The sequence below is a fragment of the Atractosteus spatula genome, chromosome 2 (assembly GCF_055471065.1).
Source record: "Atractosteus spatula isolate fAtrSpa1 chromosome 2, fAtrSpa1.hap1, whole genome shotgun sequence".
NCBI classification, from domain to species: Eukaryota; Metazoa; Chordata; class Actinopteri; order Semionotiformes; family Lepisosteidae; genus Atractosteus; species Atractosteus spatula.
In genome coordinates, this window is record NC_142707.1 from 7,945,003 (window position 1) to 7,964,221 (window position 19,219).

The 19,219-nt window shown below is 41.6% G+C and overlaps 1 protein-coding gene across 1 annotated transcript in view; it reads left to right on the forward strand.

Moving 5' to 3' along the window:
* The window catches only part of LOC148839113 (G protein-coupled receptor kinase 5-like), a 55,546-nt gene extending 37,923 nt beyond the window's left edge, over positions 1–17,623 (forward strand). Inside the window, exons 3-16 of the mRNA XM_088904663.1 lie at positions 758–870; positions 5,204–5,281; positions 6,349–6,449; positions 7,484–7,576; positions 7,883–7,946; positions 8,495–8,635; positions 8,734–8,924; positions 10,392–10,429; positions 11,221–11,310; positions 12,609–12,817; positions 13,338–13,475; positions 13,572–13,709; positions 14,061–14,192; positions 14,617–17,623. Of these exons, the coding sequence (XP_088760789.1) occupies positions 758–870; positions 5,204–5,281; positions 6,349–6,449; positions 7,484–7,576; positions 7,883–7,946; positions 8,495–8,635; positions 8,734–8,924; positions 10,392–10,429; positions 11,221–11,310; positions 12,609–12,817; positions 13,338–13,475; positions 13,572–13,709; positions 14,061–14,192; positions 14,617–14,697 (1,607 nt within the window). The 3' untranslated portion in view covers positions 14,698–17,623. The remainder of the gene's footprint in view (positions 1–757; positions 871–5,203; positions 5,282–6,348; positions 6,450–7,483; positions 7,577–7,882; positions 7,947–8,494; positions 8,636–8,733; positions 8,925–10,391; positions 10,430–11,220; positions 11,311–12,608; positions 12,818–13,337; positions 13,476–13,571; positions 13,710–14,060; positions 14,193–14,616) is intronic.
* The last annotated feature ends 1,596 nt before the right edge of the window (positions 17,624–19,219 follow it).

The window sequence follows — 19,219 nt, forward strand, 5'->3', positions numbered from 1 at the left end:
CTAATGAGAGCTGCCTTTACTCTTTCGTAAAGCTTTGGAAACTCCATGGGCTACAAAACATCAATTGGGTTTTGGGATTCCTTGGCTGAGGAAGAAGTGAAGGGAATCTCTGCACAGTAAAGTCTGAGAGCAGATCCCTGTGCTCCTAGCTGTGAGAGTGAGAGTACAGATTATTTGTATGTAGAGAGCATTGTTTCAAGTCATTAAAGGCAAAATGCAAGGCATAATGATTTAATTGAGTTTGTTTTTCCATTTGGTAAGAAGACACCAGCCACTCTGTGCTGACATCCTGACTTGCCTGTCCTGAGAAACGCTGCCTCACTAGGTGTTACTGTACATGTGTCTCAGGTGCCTCTGGTCTGAATGCTTCTTCCCACCAGACATCTGTTTTCTTTGTATTTCAGATCCACCATAATTTCCACCATGTGGTCTGCAGCTGCTCCATGCTAATGTAAAATTTGTAGTTCCTCCTGTTAGCTTCACAAATTAGTGACTGTTTGTAGACTATTATAATGAGAAGGGCAAAGTGTCATGTTAGTTTATAATCTTACTCCTGAGCTGAAAATGTAAACTGTGCCACACCTTAGGTACTGTAGGAAGGAAAGCTCCTTAGAGCCCCAGCACCACTGAGAGAGCTCCAAATCTTCACACAAGCATGCCCATTGTGGTTTTTAATGAAGGGGTTTTCTTGAGACCTACTGTAAATGTTAGGTCTCAGGGGTGGTGATAACCTGAGTATCCTGTCTTGTCGTTGCAGAGCGGGACTACTTCAGCCTGTGTGACAGGCAGCCCATTGGGAGGCTGCTGTTTCGGCAGTTCTGCGAGACTCACCTCAAGTTCCTGCGGTGCATCCACCTTCTGGATGCCATGGTAACGCAATGGGTGGGGAAGGGTGGGATAGAGGGCTGTTTCAGAAGGCCTTAACCATCCAGACTCCTCTGAAAGTGTTACAAGAAGGATTTGGTGTGAGAATGTAGCGCTTTCTGCTGTGGCTCCTTCTCCAGTCTGTACTCACATTCCTCTATTCTTATCAAGTCCAGGTTTCAGCTGCAAGTGTTGTTGGTGGACCAGTAGGAAGCGCTTATCCCTCTGGATCAGAAATTCCAAACCCTGTTACCCAGTATGGTAACTGAGGAGAGTGTACTTCAGAGGAGAGGTTAAACAACCTCCAGAGGTGGTTGAAGTGAATCAGCTTCTATAGGTGAAGTGCTTTTTGGGCACCTTTGGGATGAAGCAGTAATAATTCTTTGTTCTTGTTCTTGCTCTTGCTGTTGCCACTCCCATTCCTATTCCAATTCAGAAAGTGTCATTCATGTCTTCAGTCTAGTGCATTAGCACGAGAATGAAGTCAAAGAATGAAGAAAACTTGGGACAGCAGACGACAGTGTGTAACCGGTGTGTACTGGTACAATGGCAAAATGACCATTCTCATGTACTGTGGTAAACCTATACCTGGTACTGTATATAGTAACTGTCACTTAAAAGCAAACCTGGAGCAATTTTCCAGTCTCTTATTTTCATGCTGTGCAAGCATTTGCACAGAAAATGGCTGGATGTTGAAAGCAAAACATTACTAATTTAATGCTTTACAATAAGTCTGAGGTCAGTTCTAATGCAGTTTTGCCTCCAATACCCCATCATTTCCAGCTGAAATAATCCTACTGTCAGTGCTGAGCACAGTCACTGTTATAAGCAATTCATTTCAGTTACAGGTTCCTAAAGGATTATTTATTAAATTGATAAGAAATAGGGAGGGGAAGTTGCTGTTAAGAGGTCACATGTTACTTTACATGGTAACTTTACACACACTGCATACATTGCATTATCTGCTTTATTTTTAAAAAGTTTTCACCTCAACCTGTTGTTAATTTAAATAGGTAATCCTTTGCTGAAGTATCTTGCAGCTGTAAAGTCTCAGTATTACTGTATTTCACTCCAGCATAACTCTTGGTGCTTGTTTCCCTGCTCTGTTCCATAGAAAAAAAGAATGTTCTGTAGAAATAAATAAAAATAATACATTTTTATTTATAATAATAAATAATAATAAAATCTGGACCTTTATGAATTCTGTATTTAATGCCATTGAATCAATTTTAAAATAAAAATGGATTCTTAGAAATTGCACGAGGTTGGTGATATTACCTGACAAACAGTCCTCACTGTCTTGAAAATAAACCATGGTTTGCAGAAGGACTCATCTACCAATTTAAGTGGCCTTGTGAATGCTCCATTATGAATCAAAGGGTAATCCAGTTGGATAATAACCAAAATACAAGCTTCCTTTTAACCCGTCTTTGTTCCCAGGCAAAATACCTCTCACATGACATTTAAATCCGTAAAGTAAATCCCCAAACATCTTAAGATGAATGCGTTGCGAGTGAAAGGATGTATTGTTCGGCAAATGCAGTGTTTTGTAGTGCATTGTCGCATTGACCCCAGAATGCGCCGATAGAGCCCACTACTGTGTGTGCTGATTTTTCCATTTGTTTTATCACTAATTTAGAAATAATTGCCGAACATCACGCATTCCAAGGTGTCTGTAGCAGATACGACTGTAGCAACCTGTCAGAGAAATGTAAACAGCTGTACATGAAAGAACGGAGAGTAAAAAAGCCCTTTCAAAATCTGTGGAAAATAAGAAAGGATAAAAGTGGGGAAAAATTCCTAAAAGTGGTGAAACCGAATTAGGGCTGCAGTATTTTGGACTGTGTTTAATTACAGCCCCATTTAAAGCAGTGTCATGTCTCCGGGAAATGAGCAAACCGTGTTGGGAGCGCTCGCCGAGAGCCTGTGACTCCACCGCGTTGGCCTCCTTCAATGTTCAATATTTTGGTTTCATTTTTTTTTTTTTTACGGTTGAGCATCAGCAAAGAGAGGAGAAAGCGAAGGAATGAAGCAGAGAGCGAAGGGTGTAAGAGTATGGGAGAAACAAAATACAGAGAGGGAGGGTGTGTTCCTGAGATGTGTTGACGTCAGTGCCATGCGGGTTCCAATTGTTGCTCTGCCATGATGCGGCTTGCATTGTGCAACTGCAGCTTCCTGACTGCAATGGATAATGGCTTTGGAATGAGTGGCTGATTGTTATCTGGAGGGAGATGGGAGGTGGGGGGGGGCTTGCTTCGCATCCAGATGAAGGGAAAGAGGAGGCACGCCCCCCAAACTCCCCCCTTTTTTGAGCACCACCTCCCCTTAGGCACTTTGGCAGCTACAGCTTGCTGGATCTGTGCCTTCTACTACAAATAACAAGAGACTTCATTGCAGCCCACTTCTGATACATATGGTTTGTGCTGCCTTTTCTATTGTTTTTTTAAAGCGCTCCACAACTTTACTAAGCCCAGCGAGCTAGACGTTTCATTAATATTTGCACAAGAGGCAAAAGAGTAATGAACAGCTGAAGCAGTCAAACATAACATCATCACTTTATTAACCCTTTACAATCTCATGCATTAGCAATTATCTTTTCGCATATCCCAGCTTGCTCTCCATGAGACACACAGACAGGGAGAGAGCCTGGGGTCAGAGCACAGGGTCAGCCATTGTACAGCACCCCTGGAGCAGTTGGGGTTAAGGGCCTTGCTCAGGAGCCCAACAGTAGTAGGATTCCTCTGCCGGCTGCGGGATTTGAACCACAGGCGCAGAGCCTTAGCCACAGAGCCACCACTCCACCCAGTTCTCCCTTCGAGATTGCATTGTACTAGTATGATTGCTGCTATCAATGTTGCTTCTGACAGACTTGAGAATCTCACTCCTGTAATGGCGGGAAGCTAAATGATGAGAATTCCGTGACTGGTTGGAAAAGTAAACATCAACAAAACTTGAGATGACTCCGGGAGGCTGTTGCTTCATTACAAAATGGGTTCCGCTGTGACTATCTTCAGATTGATGTGCTTTTGTCAGAAGAATAAAACATGAGGTTCTTTTTAACCGGGCCTGGGCTGGCTCTTTGCTAGGTTTGCACCCCCAAATGTTTTCGATTACTACAAGCAAAGGAGAGCCCGACGTTTTCTGAATTCTCGGGCTGGCGGAGGAGGTGACAATGCCAGCCAGTGGAAACACAGTGACACGGGCTGCCATCTGGTTTTTACGTGACGCAGTAGCAACAGGACGCCTGAGCGCAGCCACATGAGAAACTCTGGGAATCCTGCTTTGTTTTGGGCTGCCGTTTGCTGGGATGTTACTAGGCAACAGAGTGTCACAAGCACATGCCTTGATAGCAGTGGTGGGGTACAAGGGGCTGGACATGCCCAGCAGGCAGAAGGGGCTTATGAAGAAGCTCTGTAACAGGAGCTAGAGGAGAAGCCGTGATGTGTGAGAGGGGACAAGGTTGGGACACGTGAGGATTACCACCAAGCCTTGAGGATCAGGTGTCGTACGCACAGATTTCCATGCATCTTTTTTTCCCCTTTGCCCTGGATCTAGTAGGATGCTATTATACATTAGTGACATACCAGCGTGTGTCTGTAAATACTCGACACCCCTTCTAAAAATATATAAGATGTCCAAAGCTTTGCGGCAGCAAGAATTACTCTTCCCTCACCGAATACTAATTATCATAGAAACGGATAGGCATCATTTTAAATTTGTGGAAGACACCTGAAACTCAGTTCATATCCCCTTAGTATGCTCATATTTTACGCTGTGGGATAACCACAAAACTGGCTTGGCCTTTTTGCAAAGTTATGATATCAATATTGTTATTAATTATGTTTCCAGTATTCCAAACTGATATATCATAAATCAAGTCCATGCAAGCAATCCAGTTACAAACGTCCTTTGGATTTTTGCAGTGTTTTCTCAGGAGCCGTGCTCGTCCCAGATTGTAATGGGAAAACATTTGGATCTTTGCAAATTCCTGGAGCTTTATACTGGAAACAATAGTTTCTAGGGCTATGGCCTGCACATGCACTTTCAGGGTAAATGTGTATATGCGGTTTTGCAGGTCTGCTGTGCATTTTTGTCAGCTTATTATGCAATGTGTTTCCAACCATGGTGACGCCACATCTACCTCGAAAATGCATCTGCCTGGATAAAATCTGCAATCGGGAGGGGCAAAGCCAACCAGGCGCGAAGGAACTCAATGTTCCAACCAGAAAGTTGGGCCTGTTTCCATTTTCTGTAGGATGTGCCAGAAATGGGCCATAGATATTTGAGTAAGACACTGTCTGGTCAGTTGTGGTGACCGCTGCCCGCTGTGTCTTTTCAGGAGGATTATGAAGTGACATCAGACGAGAAGAGAAAGGTGCGCGGTGAGGACATCATTCAGAAGTTTTTCACAAAAGGGGTAAGAAGGTATCAGCATCTATTACCATGACAGCACAGGCAGCAGATTCTGTGGTTATTATAGATGGACAGGAACTCACATTGTATGGTAGTCTGCTAAACACAGGCAAACAGCCAAATAAGGTGACATCTCTTTAATTTGTAATTCATCTATCTTTTAAACTACATTTTCCAGTAAAAGGAACGTGACGGGGGACACTGGAGACTAACCTGGCAAGCAGCAGGCGCACAGCAGGATACACCCCTGGAGAGGATGCCAGTCCATCTCAGTGTACAAAACAGACATACACACATTCACACTCGCACCAGGTTGAGTGTTTTAGAGATTAACCAATTCACCAGCCTAGTTTGTCTTTTGACTGTGGGGGGGAAACCAGAGGAACTGGAGGAAACCCACATGTACACAGGGAGAACATACAAACTCCACACAGACAGCACCCCAGGAATTGAACCCAGGGCACCAGCACTGTAAGCTAGCAATGCTAACCACTGCCCCACAGTGATGCCCTAATCTGTGGTCAATAAGGCATTTTCTCCTCTTTGTTAAACTGAAGAAACTTAAGCCAAGGGGTGTAGATCATTAACCTTATCCTGACTGACAGTGAGAGGACCTCAGCCACCAAACTGGGCTCAGACAATGATTTTGTTGACCTCAAACCCACACCCAGTTTGCCATAAAATAGCATTGGTTCAGAGAGGCTGAATGGCGCTTGGTGAGGTAGGAAATAGGTTTTGCTTTTCAACAGAGGTGTGTAAGGAAGCTCCTTCAGCTCTGCTGAAAAGAATGAATTGCGGACACCAGTACTTACTAACTTTGCATGTGCAAAAAGAAGATTTGGGACAGGAAGGAACTGCGCATCTCCACCCGAACAATGGGTAGCCAAATCATTCTTCAGCTCACTGGAAAATGTCTTAAATGATAGAGTCCTTACAGAGGACAAAATGAGCCTACCTGTAGTCCCCTTTCTTTGCTGCTTAGAGGTAACTATAAAACTGAACGCATGTTTCCAGGGGTAGAAAATTTGAACGAGTACGTATAATTTTTCTCTGGGTGTCCTCTCTTTGCAGTCACAGGAGTATGTGCCGGAGGTGGCTGAATACTTCATCGAACAGTGCAGAGAGAACCTGGAGCTCAGCCCTTGCAAAGAGCTCTTCAATGAGTGCCGAGAGTAAGCTCCCCCTGGCTGCTGTTGCTTCTCCCAGTCTGAACCCTTTTCCCCTCTCTCCCCTGGAGATACACACAGTACATACTTGTTGTGTCTTGGTATACTGTAGTAATCTGGTAGTCTTACACTCATTAGCTTTTTAAGGAAATGCTGTTTTCTTATATCTATAGCATTTATGTGAATTGCATTCCTCAATGAGCAAAAATAAATGTTAATCTATTTCATATTCATGGCAGGAACAAACCTGTCTTTCAGAATACATTCCTTCAGTGTGCAAGCTATCATTCCTGCTTTTAATCAGAACAGACACCCACGCTCCTGGTTATGCAATTGCAGTAGAAACCGAAAGTGCTTTCTGCTGCAAGCAGTCTTACCTGAACAGTGAGTCACCCAGGAAGAGGCGTTGTTTATAATATAGATCCATCAATGAGAACTGCCAGTAACTTTTTCTCAATGTTTTAAGAAAGCAGCTGTTCGTGCTTAAACCATGTTCAGTAAAGGAAATAGCACGAATTTGCGTGGAAAATGTTGTAAATGCATGCTAACTTCAAATGCATTGAGTATAAAACTCAAGTTGAAATCCTGTGCTTTGCTGTGTACTGTTGTTCTGTTTTTTTACCAACACAGCAGTGGTTCTGGAAAGAAATGGTTTGTGCATGAGCACGGTTGCCCATTACTCCAAGGGCCCAGAATAAACACAGCAAAAGCACACTCAGTCCTTAGTGCAGTAATGCAAGAGAAAACACACATGGGGATATTTCAGTCTCCTTTCTCCAGAGCTCTCTGTACCTGCATCTTTTCTATTATATATGCTCTTGTTTTACCTTTGGGAGTAGGGGAGGGACATGGTTTGTGGGTTCAAATTAAAATTGCGTTTAAATTTGGAGATTTTTGTACATCCTTTACCAGGCCTGAGGAGGTTGTCAATTTCTGTCTGGGAAGAACATTTGACCTTCTTGTAAATGTATGTGCTGTACTGCATCTGTAGTCATGGCTGCCTCTCTAACTGTCCTCTTGATGTTTGTGTTCGGACACAGGGCACTCCACAAGCACTTAAGCGGAACACCCTTTTTAGAATACCAGGACAGCATGTACTTTGACCGCTTCCTTCAGTGGAAAATGTTGGAAAGGTTTGTGTTCCACTGTCCAGTTCATGTCCCATTTTTCATGGGAGAGAGAAACTGTATGTTGTATGTCACATTTTCCTCTTCTACAGTATGTCTCTCACATATTGTAACTCATTGGGTGTGAGTGTTACTTTTGTAATGGGAAGGGACTGACAAATTGTGTACCAATGAGAAATAGCATTCACTCTTCAAATGGAAACATGCAGTTTTGCAAGTGCATGAATATTTTTTTTAATAATGTGGAAACCAACCTCTTAAGTGCAAAAAGACATTCACCAAATTAACCAAATCAAATATGGTCTTTTTCAGACAACCTGTCACAAAAGACACTTTTCGACAATACCGAGTGCTGGGAAAGGGAGGTTTTGGAGAGGTAAGGCTCCACTAGTAGTGTCTAGACATCTGCTGCATGGAAAGAATCATAAATCATTTTAATTTGTTGCTCATTTTATGTTAACTGAGATGATAAGTTGTTGTTTACAGTTATGAACATTTGAGACACAGGATTCCTCAGTGGCTGCCATGATGATGCGCCATTAGACAAGTGCTAATGCTACCTTACAGCTCTTGGGTGCCTTCTGAGTGGAGTTTGCATGTTCTCCCCATGTTCTCATGAGTTTTCCCCAGACACTCCTGTTTCTTCTCCTTACCTTCCAAATACACGCTGACCAAGTGAAGCGGTGTCACTAAATTATCCTTGTGTGCTTGTGTGTGCATCTGTTCTTTGCTGAACTGGTGTCTCTTTCACCCCAGCACCCCAGCCTTGGGTTGCTGCAACTAAAAAAGAAAGATGACTTCTCAGCCGTGACAGGAAGTCATGAGAATGCTGGGAGAGAAAGAGCTGTGACTTAGGAGTATTCTTAAACCTGAATAGCAGACCCTTTCAAGAGACATTTAAAGGTTTCCACTGCCTGTTGCCAGGTATGTGCTTGTCAGGTACGAGCCACGGGGAAGATGTATGCCTGTAAGAAGCTGGAAAAAAAGCGAATCAAAAAGAGGAAGGGAGAGGCCATGGCTCTAAACGAGAAGCAGATCCTGGAGAAAGTGAACAGCAGATTTGTGGTGAGCATTTTTGTATTTAATACTTTGGTTTTATTTGCCTCCCAGACAACTTAAAGCCCCTTTGGTACTGATTATAATTTGTAATGATCTGTGCCCAGGTTAGTTTAGCGTACGCCTATGAGACCAAGGACGCCATTTGTTTGGTGCTGACCATAATGAATGGCGGGGACCTGAAGTTCCACATCTACAACATGGGCACCCCTGGCTTCGATAGGGAGAGAGTGGTGTTTTATGCTGCAGAGATCTGCTGTGGACTGGAGCACCTGCACAGAGAAGCCATTGTCTATAGGTGAGAGTGTAAGAAAAAAGCTCGATCCAGACTTTTACACTAAATACATCTCACTCAAGTCAGCCTCCGTAGTACATCTGTGTAGCTGACCCTCACTGCTCAGGAATCCCTTTCCAGATAGAGCACCTGCACAGAGGGCGGGCAAATACCAACCTAGTATCATATATTTATATTAACTCCCCAGTTATCTGAAGTTAATGATCAATTCCTTTAATGAACTTGTTATGCCAATCTCCTATCATTGAATGCATAAGAACACCCTGTATTGGATTGACTGTGATCCACATTGTGGTTTGGCCGCAAATAAACACACACAAACACCCACCTCTCTTGGAATCGAGCAGTCTTCTTTCTTAAATCAGTCTTCAAGTCCAGTCTAGGCTCTCTGGTGGCAATGTGACTGCTGTGCCTGGGCCGTAATGTATGTACTGTAGCTCACAAGGCTCCCTGAAGTCTGCACTGTCCTAGAGCATCCATGTCAGGTTTCCCAGAATTAATGTTTATGTACTAGTTGTACTGATGAATCAGAAAGGCACTATACCTAAAAATGAGTGTCTTGCATCTCTGTGCAGATTAAAAAAAGATGTTCAAAGGTTGAAAGTGTCCAGCACCTACTGTTGGTTTAGAAAAAGATTCTGCTGTTTGTAAAACCTAAAATTGTCCAAAACTGTGAAGGAAAGAGATTTTTATGTTTTTCTGTGGTCCTAGGCTGGAGACTTTACATTCTTGACATTTCTCATTTTCTTGACTTTTTTTCAGCACTTGTTGGTGATCAGAGTCTAATTGTATTGTACAGTAGCACCACTTGGTGGACTCTCTTTGCCTTACAAGCACTTTAGCCTGTCCTATTGCACTACTAGAAGGATTTGTTTGCTTAGTGTGATGGTGGTCTGCTTATTACTCCAGACATCGTGCCTGTGTGTTCTTCTTCAAGTGTTATTCCTTTGTTATTCCATGGAATCATTTAGTTTTTACTATTTAAAAAAAGTGTTGTGGGATAATAGACACCATCTGGCCTAATATTTTAAAAGGAAAGAGGGTGTGTATAAGAAGAATTACTGTACACACCAAGAAAAGCGTATTTGCCTTTGTTTTAAAAATAAAGTGATTTTGGAGAGTGATTATTAAGTTAATAGCTTCTGTAGCTTAAAGAGTCACCAGGAATCTTTAGCTGTTTTTAAGTGTTTCACTTAAAAAGTTTTCTTTATAATAGGAACTTATTAAAACAGTCTCAAGAAATGTGGATTTCAAAACCTGGAACTAGGTCTTACTTTCTTGGATGACATAAAGTATTAAAATACATTGCATATGTCTTGAAAAAGTGTCAGAGGTTAAATTTCAACGCTCACAGCTTCTGTACTAATTCCCATGCTCAGTCGTGGTTACATTCTACCATGTTTTGATTCACAGAAGTGTTAGATCTATTTTTATAACTTCTGCATTCTTCTGTCTTCTTTGGACCCACAGGGATTTAAAACCAGAGAACATTCTTTTAGATGACTATGGTAAGTGTGTCACAGAACATATCTATTTCGAGTATGTGACCTGTTGCATAACCTTGCGCCTGGTTTGTGTTCATACAGTATGTACAGTATATGTTGTGTAAGATATGGCCTAAACTTCACTTCAAGGCATCAAGACTCAGTGGAGGTTTTTGGATATACAATAAGTGGGTCAACTTGAATGCCAAGCACCGGACTTCAAATATTGGGACGCATACCAGATTTGGCACAGACCTATGCATGTGCATCACAGATGGTCCAGTGTCATATGCTGGTGCTTGTCTGGGAAACATTAAGGATTTAGTGTTGAGGGATAATGATTTATTAAATTTAAACCTTGTAAGGAAGGTCCACTAAGTAATAGTACTATATAGCTCACTGACTTCAATAACTGATGTAATCATTTTTTGTAATCACGAACTTGGGATTGAATGAAGGATTTTACGTGCAGCTGCAGGCTAAGATAAGGGCATTTAGTGCTAAAACAAATTAAGAATGTGAACTCCTACTTGTACGTGTAAAACAAAACATTTATTTTTGTTTTAATTTTTTGTTGTGTGGTTGAAATATATTCTCATTTTTAGTTTATGGTTACATTGATTGAATTGTGATGCTGGAAAAAGAAAAACAGGAATTTTTAAACCCAAATTTGCAAGTTTGGAATTTGTTTGAAAGCAAAATTGGAAGTGTAAAGGTGCTTATTATTTCACTTGAACAGCATTTTGGAAGCAGCATAACAAAGTGAGGCATTTTGCATTTAAGCTATATACTGTATTTCACTCTCACTATCACAGGGCACATTCGGATATCTGACCTGGGCTTGGCCATCAAGGTGCCTGAAGGAGAGCTCATTCGAGGCAGGGTGGGCACTGTTGGCTATATGGGTATGTGTTCATTAGAACTTCCTGATTTGTCATTGCCACGATAAAACAACCTGCATGCAAATTTATACTCACTTATCAGCACTTTCGGTGGAATAACAGAAGGAAGCTATTCACCCGGCATCTGTGTTTCCTCATTCTCCATGGATTCCAATTAAAATAGAAACTGTTGAATAACCAGACAAAGAATACTTCCAGGTGTTTTAAAGCAATGCCTTAACCAGACATGGGCAACTTTGTTAAGTCTTTGTAAGGGCTTCATTAATACCTTAACCTTAATTAATGCCTTAATCGGGAGCAAATTGATACATATCTGTAAAACCTGCAGGAATCCTTCCCTTGAATAATTATAATTGCTTACACTTATATAGTGCTTTTCTGGACACTCCACTCAAAGCGCTTTACAGGTAATGGGGACTCCCCTCCACCACCACCAATGTGCAGCCCCACCTGGATGATGCGACAGCAGCCATAGTGTGCCAGTACTCTCACCACACACCAGCTATCAGTGGGGAGGAGAGCAGAGTAATGAAGCCAATTCATAGATTATTAGGAGGCCATGATTGATAAGGGAAATTTGGCCAGGACGCCGGGGTTACACCCCTACTCTTTTCGAGAATTATTATTCTCGAAATAACAATTTTTATGACCACAGAGAGTCAGGACCTCGGTTTTATCATTTATCATTTATTCATCCGAAGGACGGCACCTGTTTACAGTATAGTGTCCCCATCACTATACCCTGGCATGAGGACCCACATAAACCACAGGGTGAGCGCCCCCTGCTGGCCCCACTAACACCTCTTCCAGCAGCAACCTCAGTTTTTCCCAGGGGGTCTCCCATCCAGGTTCACACCTGCTGAGCTGCAGTGGGTTGCCAGTTGTGAGTTGCAGGGTGATATAGCTTAATCAAATATACAAGAGAATGAAGACTTATGGTGTTGCATATGTGTCCTAAGATTGGCTTTCCAGCAGCAACCTTAGTTTTTCCCAGGAGGTCTCCCACCCAGGTACTGACCAGGCTCACACCTGCTGAGCTTCAGTGGGCTGCCAGTTGTGAGTTGCGGGGTGATATGGCTGCTGGCTGCTGGTGATATTGAAGACTGGCCTGAACTCTCTCCAGTCTGTCATTTATAACGACTAATCCTCTGTATTGGAGTCCCCGAAGGATCGTTTCACACGGTCTCCCACGGTGGCAGTGATCCTCGGTCTTCGTGACAGAGCAGCACTATCTCTGACCTGGCACGCCAGCGGAGGCGGCGGTGCTGACGTGCCCTTTCTCTCCCACCGCCACCTCACAGCCCCCGAAGTGATCAACAACGAGCGGTATGCCATGAGCCCCGACTGGTGGGGGCTGGGCTGCCTGATCTTTGAGATGACGGCGGGCCGCTCCCCCTTCCGGGTGCGCAAGGAGCGGGTGAAGAGGGAGGAGGTAGAGAAGCGGGTGCAGGAGGAGCAGGAGGAGTACAACGAGAAGTTCACCGAGGACACCAAGAACGTCTGCAGGCTGGTGAGCTACCCGGGCCATCGGAATCATTGCCCGCTCGCTTCTCCTGCACAAGACCGGAAACTGAAAATAAGATTCATTTCTGACATTGTGCATCCCTGCTATGCAAGATCTTGGTCTAGATTGCTTGTCTGATTTTGATAGTCTTATTGAGCTGTTTGTTAAAACTATTAATGGTTACAAATCTACCTATCTATCAACATGACCTTTGAACTGCAGCTTTCCACTGCTCCTGCTACAAACTCGTCTTAAATTCTTTATAACAATAAAACTAAACATTAAATGGCACTCTTGCTCAAAAACTTTACTTAAAGCTTGAAACATTCTTTTCTTCTTCCTTCTCATGACTGAAAACCTTATCACAATACCATGTCAGATTGAATCAAGTAATTCTTTATTTTCATTTTATTTTTTTTTTTAATTCCTGGTACTGACCAAGGCAGCTGTTCCCTTTACAGCACTGATAAGCTCAAAAGCAAATGAAACTGTCTCTCTCGCTCTCTAATTTGTCTGGTTTTTGCAGCTGTTAACTAAAGATGCAAAGTTGAGGCTTGGGTGCCAGTCAGATGGGGCAGCGGGGGTAAAAGCTCATCCTTTCTTCAAGAACATCAACTTCAAGAGGCTTGAGGCTGGCATCCTGGAGCCTTCCTTTGTGCCAGATGTAAGAAACAGTTTCCTTACTCGAGTTCCTTTTCCTGCATCTAGTTCATCTCAAGACTGTGTATGTTTATGACCATCTCTCTGTCTATCGCTGCAGCCCAGAGCTGTGTACTGCAAAGACGTCCTGGACATTGAACAGTTCTCCACTGTCAAAGGGGTCAACCTGGACCAAACTGACAATGACTTCTATGCCAAGTTTGCCACAGGCAGCGTTTCGATTCCCTGGCAGAACGAGGTAGGAGGCTTTAATGCTGGAGTCATCAAGCTTTGGTCCAGAAATCATCATATAAACATGATAAGATTGCACATTTCCTCAAATGATGTGAGCTTGCTCCTACAATGTAACATGGCACAATGGAAGTTCAGGCACATTACTGTATTGTTTCCATCATTCTTCTTTAGATGTAAATATTGTAGTATATGAATTTGCTGCAGAAAGAACTTTTCAGATTGAATTTAGGAGATGCAACTGTACTGAGCCTCCTGATTTTAACCAGTTTCTTCTGTTTGTAGTTAAACACCTGCCTCTATCTGAAGTTTGCAAATTAAACCCCTTTGCCTCTGCACGGTGTTTACTCTCTGACAGATGATTGAGACCGAGTGTTTTAAAGACCTGAATGTCTTTGGACCACAAGGAACAAGGCCTCCTGATTTAGACTGGAATCACCTTCCTGAACCGCCTCGACGCAGCCTGCTGGACAGACTCTTCAGAAGACATGTAAGAGCCTCACAGTCTCAGCCTGCCTCTTTTCCTGTGCGTCAGGATCACTTTGCTGGGCAAGACATTTTCAGGATAGTAACGGGAACAAATTTCAAACGGTGGAACGTTCAATAAATTTAAAAATAAATTGAAAAGCAAACAGCTTTTCATGTTTTTGGGAGGGCGGAGGATATACTACAAGGAGGGTAATTTAAACAATCTTATTATTTAATGTGGTAAACTTTGGTATTCAAATGAAACCACTTTGATGATGCCAATGACCACTTCTCATTTGTAGCCTTTCTTATATTGAAATTAATTTTTCAGTGTGAATCACTGCAAGCTGGGCTACAATAATTCTTTGTGGTGATAGAAGCGTGTTTCATTAGTAGGCCTTTAGTATTGTTCATATTGAACACAAGCATATTGCATTCTCTTCCAGGCACCAGAGAACACCTTGGCTTACAGCAAAATGTCTTCCAGTGTGAATTCTGTGGACTCTTTAGCAAATTCTGTCCCCTAGTGGTCAACAAAAGTATGACATGCCAAGGGGGAATGATTGCCCCACTCCAGTACCTTTGAAGAAAAGACAATTTCATTAAACGAAATAACAAAAGGAATAAAAGTCACCTCACAGGATCTCAGGATTATTGCAAAGGATGGGAGACACAGATTCAGGGGACGATTTTAAAAGGAGACCGCTGCAGGGAATTTAGTCGGTGAATCTTTGTTGTCTAAAAAGAACAAATGCAGAACAGAAGACTCGAACACCACCAACCTCAAGGCAAAGCTTGTTTGCCTTGCATACTCTCAGGCCAAAGATTTTTTTTAATTCTTTTTATTTTTTTAATTAATTTTATTATTATTAATGTTGTATGTGGAGTTTTTTTTTTTACAAAATGTACATTTGAACAGAAAAGAAACTGCTATAACCGATTTTAAAAAGAAGGTCTGCTTTTTTAACAAAGTGGATACCATAGCCATACACAATTCAACGAGTGCAATGGACACCAAACGAGCACAAACCCTTTTCATCTCCATGATTTCGGAGAAGCCATCTGAAGTACAGCAGAGTGACAGGGCTGCTGTTCGGGCTGGAGGCTGCGGTAGATGGTGGATTAAGACTTGAGGTCACAGAGGAGATAGAACTGCTCTCTGCCGTGGTCTGGAAAGAAAAAGTCTGCTGTCTGTAGAAATCTAGTATCAAACTCCCAGAAAGCACAGAAGAAAGGAAAAGGAGCAGTCCATTCTGAAAAGCTCTAGGAGGAACCTCAAACAATGGAAAACACTAAGGAAACTTTTTTTAGAAGAAGTCAAAGATTTCTTTAGGGAAAGGAGACTATTCACTTTGGTCAATGTCATCATTGCAAATACAGTCCGGTTATGGCTGGGATCCTTGGAATGAAAAATGCCTACATTTTTAGAAGATATTGTCCAAAATCCAAGTTTATATAGCACATTTATATATAGTTATCACATTTTGTTGGTTGGATACTGGCAATAGTACAGATGAGCAGTAGTGCAGGCAGTCACCTTTCCTTCTACCAAAATCAATCAATATTATATTGATTAATACTTCACTTGTATTCCGTTTCTGAATAGATGTCACCTTAAAACCAACCAAGTTCAGCACTGTCCCAAAAGAAGAGAAAAGAAAATAGTAGGATTATGCAGTATATGTGAGTAGTTTAATTAAACAATCAAAACCTATTTCTGCTTCTAATTTCTGTGAAGTACGTGTGGCTGTGTGTTTGGTGTTGATACAGAAATATCACTTTGATATTTTACCAACTCATATTGAAGCCTTACCAATGGAAAGCATAGAATTTACCACTGCCATTGGCAATAACTGCATTTCTTGACCGTTACACAAAAAAGTAGGAATGTAAATTTGATGCGTTTTTTAAAAATACAGAAACAATTGTGCATAATTTCAAACCCAGGTGTTCAAAAAATCGGTAACCAACATTACACTGCATAATATAAAAAAACCCAAAACATATTCAACCATATCCATGTACCCTTTTAATATTTTCCTTTTTTATCACTGACAGGTCTAATGGACCAACTATACATTATGCAGTACAACATACATGAAGCCCTTTAGTTTTTTTTGATTGTACATCATTGCTATTTATGTGTTGGGCTGTGTTCATATCAGTTTTTAAAAGAGTGGAGGTTTCAGTATTTTATAAATAATTCAATCTACATTCTGTAAGCAGAAATAGGCAATGGTGAAAACAGAATGGGGTATCTATTTGAAAGAGCTTTCTTCTGATGACATTTATTTTTGATGATTAAAGCTTTTAAGTGGTAGGCGTGTTGCAAATGACATTCTATGACACAGAAGAAAGCTACCAGCACTGATTGTTACATGAAGAAAGACTCATATCTAAGATGAGAACACCAGGTTTGGTTAAAATACAATTGATTAGTAGCGGACAGACAGAGAGGACCATCTTAAACTATTGTACCAGCTTAAAAAGCTTAAATGTAATTTGTGTCTGCTAATCTAATGTGTTACCAAAAATATATAAAATTGGATGCATTTCCAATTAATTTAGAAAATACTGAAAACAGTTGTTTTTTGTTAGAATGTGGTGGAAAAAATGAGTGAACCTTTCTCTCACCATCACCACCACACAAGACACAGATATTCTTAGAACCAAATGTCTACGTCCTGCAGTTTTCATAAAGACAGAGGCTTGAGGTGCCTTCAGGGAAGTGTGGAGTCAGCTAATGTGATCTAAAGACAATTTGCCAGGTTGGGAAGATACAATGTGCAAATTAACAGTTGAGGAACTGAACGGAGGATCTGTTTTTTAAATGTATTTTAACAGTTTAGTCACTTTACAAAACAATTGGTATCACTCACATATGCAGGATAACAAAAGTTGTTAAGTCTCCTATATATTTATGTACCTATAATTTGGCCATATGTGTTTTCAATATCTGTTCCTTAGATACTGCCAGAACATCAGATCCCACCGGATTTTAATCCATGAATGCATTTCAGAAAGGTGATGCACATTTTCAATGTTAAAACGTTCAAATATCAGGAAGAACATTTATTCAGCAAAGAACAGCTCCTGCTATATACTAAGCATGTTGTGTTATTTTATTGTATCAGTCTAGGAAAAAAGTTTTTTTGAAATATTTAAATGTTTTCATTTGATTTGCGTCAAGTGCCTCTCTGTGCCCAGAACAAGTCAGGCGAGGTTCCATAATGCCAGTATTGAACAGTTGCACTCCGATTGAAAGTCTTCATGTTTTCCTAAGTCAGAAGGTAGCTCCAGTAACCAGTGAAACCAGTGCTCCCAGCAGCATGAGAATCCAATCCAGTGGTGCGTGATGTGTCTGGCGACAGCACCACTGCACTGGACGAAACCTTGTAATGAAACTTTGTAACGTGCCTTGTAACGAAACTCCCAATAAAACCGGTGATGGCCTGAACAGGTGCAAGGTGTTTGTTTTTTCCCCTCTGCCTAGCTATGTCCATGGAAGGAAGTCGGATATACAGTAAGAAAGTCTTTTATTGCTCGAAAAAATCCTCTACCAGCAGCAGAACCTACGTTCCTGAGCCATGAGGCTCACACTGAATTGTAATTCACCAGGAGTCACAACACCTAAGAACTAAGCGTATCGAAAGGTTGAACGAGTGTTTTAGTCCCATGTGGCTGAGGGCTGACCTAGCCTTGGGACGAGGAGACTGGGAGCCCCATGTGGACTGAGGAGTGACCAAGGGGCAGCCACACAGGTAGAGATGGCGGCAGGGTTGGAGACAAGGGGATCGTGTACAGTATTTGTAATGTTTTAGGTGAGGAAATGGTGTCAGGATTGATCGTGAATCAATTTTGAATTTCAATTATGATTATGAATTACTGACCACTGAGTCTGATTGAACTTGGCTGTTGTCATCCCTCCCAACCATTCCTCCTTAGCCTCAATAAAATTTGGAATTTCTAACAAAATCTTAAACGATCATAAACAGTTCATCCTCCCACCCCCCAAACACACACACTGTCTGCCACGGAGGGTTCCAATATCCTTGATCCAGCTAGCTCTTTCTTTCAAGGAAAGCACGTGACTCTTCCAGGGCCTGGATGTGGAACTGCACACATCACTTTGGGGAGACTGATTGATTCTGGAGGCATGCGAAGGTCTGTGCTGAAGGCAGTGTTCGTATCCCAAGGTGAACGGGAAGAAACCATCTGCCTCTGGCCACTGACCATCAGGTTTAAGGGATGCCTGATGTGTGTAATGTTAAAAAGTCTTCTCTAAAAAACCTTCTCTCTTCCTGGGGTTTTAGCATTGACTCCAGAATATTTAGTTCGATATTACTGAGTAGGAACTACAGAGCTTTGGTATAATGTTTTAAATATATACTAAATGCTTTATAAAATATAATATATATTATATATAATACATATATTAATATAAGTAGAGACTAAAAAAGAATTTCCATCTCACTCAAAAAGACTATATAAAACAATACTACTAATGCATGGAACTGACTTTATTGGTTTTAGTATTCGATAATCATTCTTAAACAAAAAGCAATGAGCTTTGAGTGTTTAGGACCTCTTTGAAAAACAATTTACAGCTATGAGAGAAGAACAGACAAGAATCCGTCTCATTTCAAATCCTGGATATGAGATCTGGTTCTGGATTAAAGTAAAGTATTTTTTCGACAAACTAGAATGCAATATATATTTAATATAAATTAACATATATATTCTGAGACATGCGCTGGGCTGCTGAGCTGTCCAGGCTGTGTCCTGCCTTGTGCCCAGTCCTTGCCAGAATAGGCTCCAGTGCCCCGTGATCCCATATTGGATAAAGGAGTTAGCGAATGAATGGATGTTGCAGGTTTCGTAAATTTATCAGCTACTGCCTGGTAACCCTGAGACTATCTGAGCTGACACATTAGTCAGGCTTTCAGCAAATGCACCATCACATCTACAGACCATGACTCGAGTGAAGTTCCGTTGATCAGATTTCATTCTCACAGCATAACACCCTGACAAAAACTTCTGTTTACTTTA